Source organism: Leptopilina boulardi, unplaced genomic scaffold (assembly GCF_019393585.1).
Source record: "Leptopilina boulardi isolate dan_hultmark-lab unplaced genomic scaffold, ZJU_Lbou_2.1 LbouV2_21, whole genome shotgun sequence".
In the NCBI taxonomy this organism is placed as follows: Eukaryota; Metazoa; Arthropoda; class Insecta; order Hymenoptera; family Figitidae; genus Leptopilina; species Leptopilina boulardi.
Window position 1 is genome coordinate 379,352 of NW_026137763.1, and position 10,178 is coordinate 389,529.

A 10,178-nucleotide genomic window follows, 5' to 3' on the forward strand; every position below is an offset into this window, starting at 1 on the left:
AACATTAATTTACCAAAATATGAAGCCAATCCCAGAACATTGACTTTTTGGGTTGGGGCGATTGAAAAAGAATCTCTCACATATTACAGTATATTGCACTTCAAAAAAGTTAACAAAAAATAAAACTAAAACAATTATTTGTATTTTTATTATTTTGTAATAATTTAAAAGAATATTATGAATTTTAAACTCTTACATGAAAAATTTAGTTTTATTTAAGATGTTAGAATAATTATTTAAAAAAATTAAACTATAACAAGTTGTCGTTTAAATATAATGTTGTAATGGAAAAAATTACATTCAAGGTCAGTATATTTTGATCGTCAATAAATTATGAGAAAATAGTAATATTAAGTTTTAGATTTTTATGTTAAAAATTTTAAAATATGAAAACTATTTTTTATAAAGTTTTACGTTTCCAAATTTTTAATAATATTTCAATTCATTTGAGAAATATTTCTATATTATATTTGAAGTATATTCTTGAGGAATACAATAGTAAGAAATTAATATGCTGTAAATATTTGGATATAGTATATGATCGAGGTGGTTAATTCTGAGAAATTGATAAGTTTCTTCATTTCAACACACTCCTGCTGTTCCTCAATATCCAGTACTTGCTAATCGTCAGTAACCCGTGAACTATCAGGCGTTTTACATCGTCTTCAAATTACAGGTCAGGAAAAGAAAATAATTTTCATTTACAATTATATTTTGTCAATTAATAATTAAAATATGTTCCTTTTGATATGTATATTTTATTCCTTTTTTAAAATTGATATACCTTTTTAATAATTATATTTAAAATTAAAAAATTTATTTTATTCAGAAAATATTTTTTTTTATGAAAAAACAGTAGAAAATTTGTTTTATTGTATTAATTAATATTATTTTTTTGGGCTTATAATTGTAAAATTAAACGATTACTCATTTATTGTTAAGTTTTTGTTTATAAAATAAAATTTATTAAAAACAATTTTATTCCAGGTCCCTATAATAATTTTATTGTAACGAAAATTTTACCAAATAAGTTTTTTAATTTTTAAAGTGAGTGATTTTTTTAATAATTATTTAAATTTAACAATTGTCACTTTTTACGAAGAAAAATGAATTGTCAATATTAAAAAATATAAAACTTTTTATTTTAAATTAATAATAAATATTGTAATATTTGCTATTAACAATTAATTTGTAGATATTATATTTAAATATAGAGATAGTTGTTCTTACTTTTTCTTTGTTGTTCCTATCTAAAATTTCGTTCAATCTATTTAATAAATTCCTCGAAATTCATTACTTATTCATATACGTATACTTAATCTTTCCAGGATATTTCATTGTTCAACTGTGAAGTGCTTTGTGTCGTTCGACTTACGTCTTCATCAGGTCTTCAAATAACAGGTTAGAGATAAAAGAAAATAAAATATTTTTAAAATTATATTCCTCTTACAATCAATTTATTTTGTATGAGATGAAAATTTAATTTGTTCAAAAAACAACTTACTAATTTTTTAAAAAAATAAGTGTTTAAAGAATTGTTGATGAAAAAATATATAACTTTATTTTAGAACAAAATAATGTTTTCCTATTTTAATGAATTTATTTTGTAAGAGAAAAAAATTTATTTTCATTAAAAAATTATTTTTTACGTTTTTAAACAATTAGTGTTTAAAGATGAGAGATTCTTTTTCAATCGCCCCAGCCCAAAAAGTCAATGTTCTTTGATTGGTTTCATACTTTGGTAAATTATTGTCTTATATGAAAGTAATAAATCCCTAAAATATAAACATATTAAAAAAAAAATTTGTAGAAAGTAGAGGGGGATGAAGTTTTGATGTTAAGGGTAAAATTGTAATTTTCAAATCTGTATAATTATGACAAAACTTAATGGATTGAAATTTATCTATAATGAATTTTAATGAATTTTTCACGTACTTTTCAAAAATGCATACGAAATAAAAAAAAAAAATTTCCCCCATTTTTTTCAAAATCAATCTTTATTTTTCGATTTTCACTCCTTTGGTTATTTTTTATATTATTATTTCCATTGGAAAGCTGAGGTTTTTTCCCATAAGATATGTAAATATGAAAGTGGGACAACAATAATTTTGTGAGAAACATAATATAAAAATAGGCGGTGCACCCGCGCAATGGAAGCAAAGATGAGTACCCATCGTTGTACACACCTATATTATTCCTATTTATTTCAGTAACAGCTCTCTGCATTCTACAGGGTTGAGACTGTCCATAAAATAAACAAAAATTATTTTTAATTTAATAAAAGGGTGTTGAATTCCTTTTAAAATATTTTATTACATTTTTGTGTTTGTTTTGGTGAAAAATTCATGAAGGAAATTTTTATTTTTTTTGTGAAATAATCACATTCCACAAAGCCATGGATAATTTTTAAAATTGAGAAAATAATAATAATAATTATTATTACTATTATTTATTTATTATTAATTTTATTATTATAGTAATTGTAATAAATTTTAATAATTATTATTACTGTTAACATATGAATGATTTTATTATTTAATTTTATTAAGTTTAAAAATTATCGATGGCTTTGTGGAATGTGATTATTTTACAAAAAAAATTAAAAATTTCCTTCACGAATTTTTCACCAAAACAAACACAAAAATGTAATAAAATATTTTAAAAGGAATTCAACACCCTTTTATGAAATTAAAAATAATTTTTGTTTATTTTATGGACAGTCTCAACCCTGTAGAATGCAGAGAGCTGTTACTGAAATAAATAGGAATAATATAGGTGTGTACAACGATGGGTACTCATATTTGCTTCCATTGCGCGGGTGCACCGCCTATTTTTATATTATGTTTCTCACAAAATTATTGTTGTCCCACTTTCATATTTACATAGCTTATGGGAAAGAACCTCAGCTTTCCAATGGAAATAATAATAAAAAAAAATTACCAAAGGGGTGAAAATCGAAAAATAAATATTGATTTTGAAAAAAAGGGGGGAAATTTTTTTTTTTAATTTCGTATGAATTTTTGAAAAAAATCTCTTAGATATGTTATTTTAAAAAATATTTAAATTGATTTTAAATCAAAACAATAATAGTCTTCTCTTACAATCAATTTATTTTGTAAGAAATGAAATTTTATTTTGATAAAAAAAGTAATTGATAAAATTATTTTAAAAATTTATCTACGTTATGTATGTAGTAATAATTAATATTGGTATGTTTTATTACAATGTTTGAAGATAAAATGGATTTCACAAGCAATGAAGCCATAGAAGCAATTAAGTTTTGGGACAGGACAGTGTAAGTATCATAAAAATACGCTATTGTCTGTTTTATGTTAAAAAAAATTTGGAGTATTAATGTTTCTGAAAATTAATAATGTAATCCAGTAATATTTAAATTTACTAGTAATAAATTAAAATAAATTAAAAATATTCCAAAGATATAATATATATAATATATAATATATAATGTATAATATATTTATTTTTATAGAGAATTAGTTTGTTTCGTTGATACTGTTCAACCTTCAAAAATGACTGGAAAATCACAATTGTTAAAATTTTTTGTAAGCAATGGAAACGGAAAAAAAATTCAGTGCGTCATTTGGGGAGAAAATGATATCAGATCCTTGGAAAATAAAATTCATGTGAACAAGGTAATATTTTAAGTCTTTATAAAAGTTACTGTAAATATTTAATTTGTGTTTTAAGTAATTTAATTATTATTGTTTAACTATATTACATCCAATACAACTTTTTCCACATTTTAAAACATATTTCCTTTAAAAGATTTTTAATAAATGTTTGATAGAAACAATAATTGAGCCTCCAAATTATATAACTCGCCCGACGCTCGGATGGATGCCCTATTGGTAGTCGAGTAGCAGCGAGCGTCAATGGCTCTCCCGCTAATACCCGACTACCATTAAAGCGTCCGTCCGACCGCAGGGCGAGTTATACAATTGGAAGGCTCAATTTTTTATTAAGAAATCATGAAACCAAAATACAGTTACACCTAGATTTTCCAAAACCCTGTTTTCCGAATACTTTGTTATCAGTACGGTAAAATATTTTATTCGAATTTTTTTTATCCTAACTTTTTTTGTCTTCCCAAAACTGAAATTTTTTTGTTTATTTTTAAAATTTCATCTTTCAAATTTCGCTAAAAAAATTAATAGATTTATCTACGTTTTGAATTTCGTTTAAAGTATTCTTTTCAATTTTGATATTTTTTATTTCCATATTTAATTTAAATTTTTTTAGATATTACATATTGATGGTGCCTTAGCAAGAGTTCCGACAAAAGTAGAATTTAATAAAGGGAATGTTTCATTTGAACTTCAGTTATTTTCAACGACTGAAGTTAATGAAATTGGAGAACACATCATAGAAGATGAAGAACCCGAACTTAATGAGGTAGATTTACCAGACGTAGTTCACCATGAAAATACCACAATTAGTAAGTATTTAAATAAAATTTTTATAAAATTTTACTTGGGGAATTTGTCGCTTTGAGTATTAGGTTTATTTAATTTGGTTTCGATTTTGTCGTGACAAATTAAACCTGATCAATATTGATTAAAAAAATTTTAAGTTGAAAACGAAATTGAAAATGTGATTTTTAATAACAATTAATTTTTTTTACTTAAAATTTTACTTGGGGAATTTGTCTCTTAGACTTTTAAGTGTATTCAATTAGGTTTCGATTTTGTCGTGACAAATTAAACCTGATCAATATTGATTAAACATATTTTAAGTCGAAAACGAAATTGAAAATGTGATTTTTATATAAGACTTTTGGTTTTTGAAGTTTGTTTATGTACGTTAAAATTTTATAATTTATTCACTTACTGCTGCTTTTCAGAACTCTCTTGTTACATTAAAAGTAAGTTTGTGTATCAAAGTGTTGGAGTAAATAGAAATGTAGGTACCTTCGGTTGCGGTTCGGTGACTGACGGACATTTTAAGTTGGAAGTCAGAATTGCTGATTTTAAAAACACATTGAAATGTGAAAAAGGGTCAGCTATAAATATAATTGGAAGAATTCAAACTCAGGGTAATTATAATAGTTTAAATAAATAAACAAATTGGACTTCTGGAAGATGTTTTAAATATAGGATGATCAAAAAAATAAAATTTTAATTTTTTGCAATTTTAAAATGTCAATTTTTTGAAAAAGTAAAATTTTTGAAAAATTGTTGAGAAAGATTTAGATGAACCATTAAAGAAGTGTGGAAACATTTTGAACATAAAAAATACTTATAATTGTGAAACAAGATACATATTTATGAGGATAATGCAATAATGTTTTAACTCAAATTTTATATTTTTTTTAAATATTAAAAATTTTGGAAGTCCATATGAGAGATTCTTAAGAATCGTTTAAAAAACGTGAAAAAAACTGGCGAAGAAAAATAATCAAAACTGAAAAAGATAGATATTTAAAATATTAATTTTTTGCAGACTTTCATTTATAATATGGTAAAAAATTGTTATTTTTTGTTGTTGATCATCCTGTATGTTTTTTGGACCCAAACGATGCAACAAAATAATATAATAATTATTTTTCGTGCCTTAAAGTTGATCCCGAGCCTCCAAATGCAAAAAAAGAAATAAGTGGTAATAAAAACAATATATGGAGCGTTCCATGTTAAACCCATATATCGTCGACTTGATATTTTCGATTAGGCACAAATTTTGTTTACCGTTTTGTATGCTCTAAAAAAGATCTTAATCTTAATCTTATTTTACCTAATAAATTAATAAAAATCAAAAACTTTTATAGTGAAACAATAAAAATCAAATTTTTTGGTATTGTCACTATGATTTTCGTAATCAGCGATTTGAAATACATAAATGTACGTAGTATAAATGAAGGCCAGGAAATATTGTAAGGAAATTGATAATTTTTAAAAATTCCTAAAATATTTAAAGAATTGTTTTCTCAAGAGTGAAGTGGGCTTAAAAAATTTTTAAAAGGGGGTCAGAATTTTTCAAACGGATCACCTAAAATTCAGAAATTTTTTTTTAGTCTAATTTTTTTTCTCAACGGTTTCTTAAACAAAATTGTGTGGGGAATTAAAAACAAATTTAATTTTCTGTAGGACGTCAAGAACACTATTTTTAATAACATTTTCTAAATGAATAATATAAAATACTATTAAATATGAAATTTTTAGAAAATAAAAATTATATTTAGAAAGTACATTTTAAGACGAGAAAAACATTTTTTTTGAATTGATGAACAGGAATTCGAGAAAAAAATTTTTTAAAATAAGACTGCAAAAAATTTCAATTGTTTATAACTTTAACAAAAAAATTTTTTTGGACCTAAAAATTTCAGGGATTTATTTATGAGAAATGGAATTAATAATAATTTTTAATAATTTGTAATAGGTCCAAGAATTTATCTACAAGTTGATTCGGAAATGAATATACAGTTGGAAGAAAGGGATCCACTGCCGATCGGAGATGTTCTACTTGGATTTAGGGAGTTAAAACGAGTGAACGAAGGCCAAATAGGAAGAGAAGACGTGGAATAGGAGTACTTCCTATTATTTAGTACACTACCTCTATTATTTTCGTTTATAAAGAAAAAATTAATTTTTATTTAAACCAAAGACATGAAGTAAGTAATTAATTACAAAAAAGTTTTGTTTCTATTTCTAAATTTATTAGTTACTTCTTATTAAAAATATATTATTATGCGTGCAGTATTAAAAATTATTGTGATAAAATAATTTAAAAATATAATAATAAGATTTTTATTTTTTGAAATAAAGATAACTTATTATATATATATAAATATATATATATATGGATGATTCTCCGCGTAGCGCAGAACTTGCTTTATTTCATGTTGTGAAAGAAAAATCACAAATAATATTCATATAATGTTTCGATTCCAATGTAAAAAGGTAATTTCTGTGACTACAAATAAAAACCAATAGTTATTTTTGTATTTAAAATTAAAATTTTTCATGAAAAGTGGTTTTTAAGGCTGAAAACGTCAAAATTTGACCTGTCCCCACAGGATGTGTAAACAAAAAACTTAATATTTTTAGCAATGTACACTAATAAATACAATTTCTATTGCTATTTGAGTATTGTATATTGTAGTGGAATTGAATAAAAAAAACGTTTGATAAAAAAAAATTTTTTTTATTTTTTTTGCTATTTATACTTGACTGTACTGTTGTGTATTATTAAATATTTAATGGACATAAGTATTTTATTTTATCGTATGAAATAAATAGTAATTTGAGTCAAATACAAAGTATACAAATCAAATAAATAGAATAATACTGCATGTTTTTTGATTCAAATAAATATTCATTTGTATGAATAAAATATTTTTCTTGAAAAAAATATAAATTTTCTTGACTGAAATATTCAATTATTTATCATAAGTAATATTTTAAATTGAAACTAAAACCTCTTTAATTTTGGCAATTATTATTTTATTCGATCCGAATGAATAGTTTATTTGCATAAAATGTAAAAAAATTTTTATTCAAATAAATCAAAATTTGAATTTAATAAATAATATAATTATTTACTAATTCTTCGACTTCTAAATTAAATTCTTACTGAAATGAAATTTATTAATTAACGTTGTAATTAGTTAACTGGCGGATCTAGATTAAAAGTAATAAAGAAATAAATTATAAAATATGTAAATTGTGCATATTATGATCGGATATTTTCATTTTTCAACTATTTATAAAATATAATTAATTATATGCTTTATAAAAATCATGAATCATCACAGGTGAATTTTCCAAAAAAGTGCAAATATATTGTTATTAAAAAAACGTTTTTTGTTGTTCTCAATCATTGTAAACATTAATTTTTGGTTGATAAAAAAATATTTGACTTTGGACTTAGAAAATTTTGCTATTTGATCATATAGGAGTGTGTTATTTTCAAAAAAAGTGTAAATATATTTTTATTAAAAACGCGTTTTCCGTTGTTCTGAATCATTGTTAACGTAAAGTTTTTGTTGATGAAAAAATATTCGACATTTGGACTAAGAAAATTAAATAATGTATAAGTATAAGTAAATGAATAGTATCAAATAAGTTATTATTCACAATACACTTAAATATTTAATTGATCAAAATATTTCATTTTCCTTTAATAAAATACTGTATTAACATTAAGTTACGCATTATTTATATTAAATAATTTATTTGATTAGAATCAATAAAATAAATTTATTGTATCAAATACTTTTCATTTGTTTCAATGAAACGAAATATTTTAGTGAAATAAAGAAATAAATAGTTTCAAGTAACTCATTGTTTGTATTAATGAAATTCATTTATTAAATTCAATTAATTATTTACTTGAACCAAATACGACTTATTAGGTTTAAAAAAGTGTGATTCAAATGATTCAAGTTAATTGAATGAATTGTTTACAGATTATTTCTGATAATTAAAATTGATACATAGAGTAAACATGAGAATGAAAACGATATTTTAATTTTTAGGAAAAAAATTGTATGTATAAAAAAATTTTTAATTGTTTTTAAATGACCTTTTGTGAAATATATATAAATTTTGCACAAAGAAATGCTATCACGCGCGTTTACGCGCGTTTCTTTTAGCTAGTTATAGTATAATAATCTTTGTATTCATTCCGTCATTCATTCACATTTTCTTAGTACTTGAATTTTCTCATTATTATTAGATTATCTTTACTTTGATAATTAGGGTTCTCGAAGGTTTCTACCTGAAATTTGTTTTGTCAAAACAGCTTTCGGTTGAGGGTTCATAAGATGGTCGATGACCTTTTAAATACTGTCCTGTAAGGCGAAGTTGTGTCCCCCACTTTACCAGCCCGGCTCGAACAATCACCATGTGGTTATATGTACTGGAGAATAAAAAGCAAGAAGAAAATTTTTGGTGCCAGCACCTTTGGGTTAATCGGTTTAAAACACATCATGTAGGTTTATTGAATTGAACTAAAATTATAAAATTTTTCAATATTAACATTTATTATTATTGGAGCAATATATGCTCGTAATCGTGAACTTCTGAGGAAAACGAATATGTCAAAATAAATTAAACAATGTTTATATTTAAATTTTTTTTTGAAAAACTCATTAAGCGTCATAAAATAATATTGTCATTAAGCCCGATAACGCCACACAGGCCCCCGCTGTAATTGACTTACTCAAGGTCTGAGCCTGGGATAGGCCGATAGAGTGAGGATATACCACTTCCCTTTTCAGGACCCAATCCGTGATCGATCGATTCGTCCTAACAGCCTTGGGTTGAGGGAAAATTTTTTTATTATTGTATATGTGATATAGATGATAACCGTTTAATTCTCGTGAGTGGAAGTGGTGTATCCATATTTAACTTACTAACACCTATCCCTGAGGACGCCACTCAGGCCTACCGTAATATCTGCCTCACGCGAGAACTCAACATAGGCCTGGGTTGTAAGAATGGGGATATAACACTTCTCCTCAATGCAATGGAGTGAAACGGCTACTGCTGATGTAAGATAAACATAGAGCAACCGTCTACCGTTGCAACAACATTGTAGTAGTGTCGCTAAAAAAAAGCTTCTAATAGTCTCAGGTAACTTAACTTGATTATTATATAGTTTATATTATTTTTCTGCAATTTGTCGATCAATAACTTACTGCACGTGTTGAATTTTCTTATATTATATTTGTCTTTTTCATTTTTGTATTGGGCCCAAAAAATAAATTCCTATTTTTGTATAGTATTAATAATTATATATGTATTTTGAGGATAAAACATTGATTACACAGCCCCACAAAAAAAAAGTGTCGTGCGCGGCAGACCAGACTAGTCATTTCCCATGTATTTTGACGCGCTGAACACGAATCCGAAGTCCGTTTTGCTCCATCACGTCAGGATTTTTTTCTAACCTCCAAAAACCTGTCGGATTTTGAGAGGTAGGCTATTTTTTTTAAAATTGATGGATTTACTTCAAAATTGGTATCTAGGGGTTTTTTGGGTCGCTGATGACCAAATTTGAAGTTAGATTTTCAAAATTCAAAATGGCGGCTCCAATATGGCGGACAAATTTTGTAAAAATTGATGGATTTACTTCAAACTTGGTATCTAGGGGTTTTTTGGGTCGCTGATTACGAATCTAAAGTTAGATTTTCAAAATTTAAAATGGCGGCTCCAATATGG

General features: G+C 24.8%; 1 protein-coding gene across 1 annotated transcript; it reads left to right on the forward strand.

Annotated features, from left to right (window-relative positions):
- The first annotated feature begins 1,329 nt into the window (after positions 1-1,329).
- Positions 1,330-6,697, forward strand: LOC127278633 (uncharacterized). Its single transcript, XM_051300432.1, has 6 exons — positions 1,330-1,401; positions 3,235-3,295; positions 3,491-3,653; positions 4,261-4,456; positions 4,862-5,053; positions 6,394-6,697. The coding sequence occupies exons 2-6, from the start codon at positions 3,240-3,242 to the stop codon at positions 6,537-6,539; spliced, it is 753 nt and encodes a 250-aa protein (XP_051156389.1). The 5' UTR covers positions 1,330-1,401; positions 3,235-3,239; the 3' UTR covers positions 6,540-6,697.
- The last annotated feature ends 3,481 nt before the right edge of the window (positions 6,698-10,178 follow it).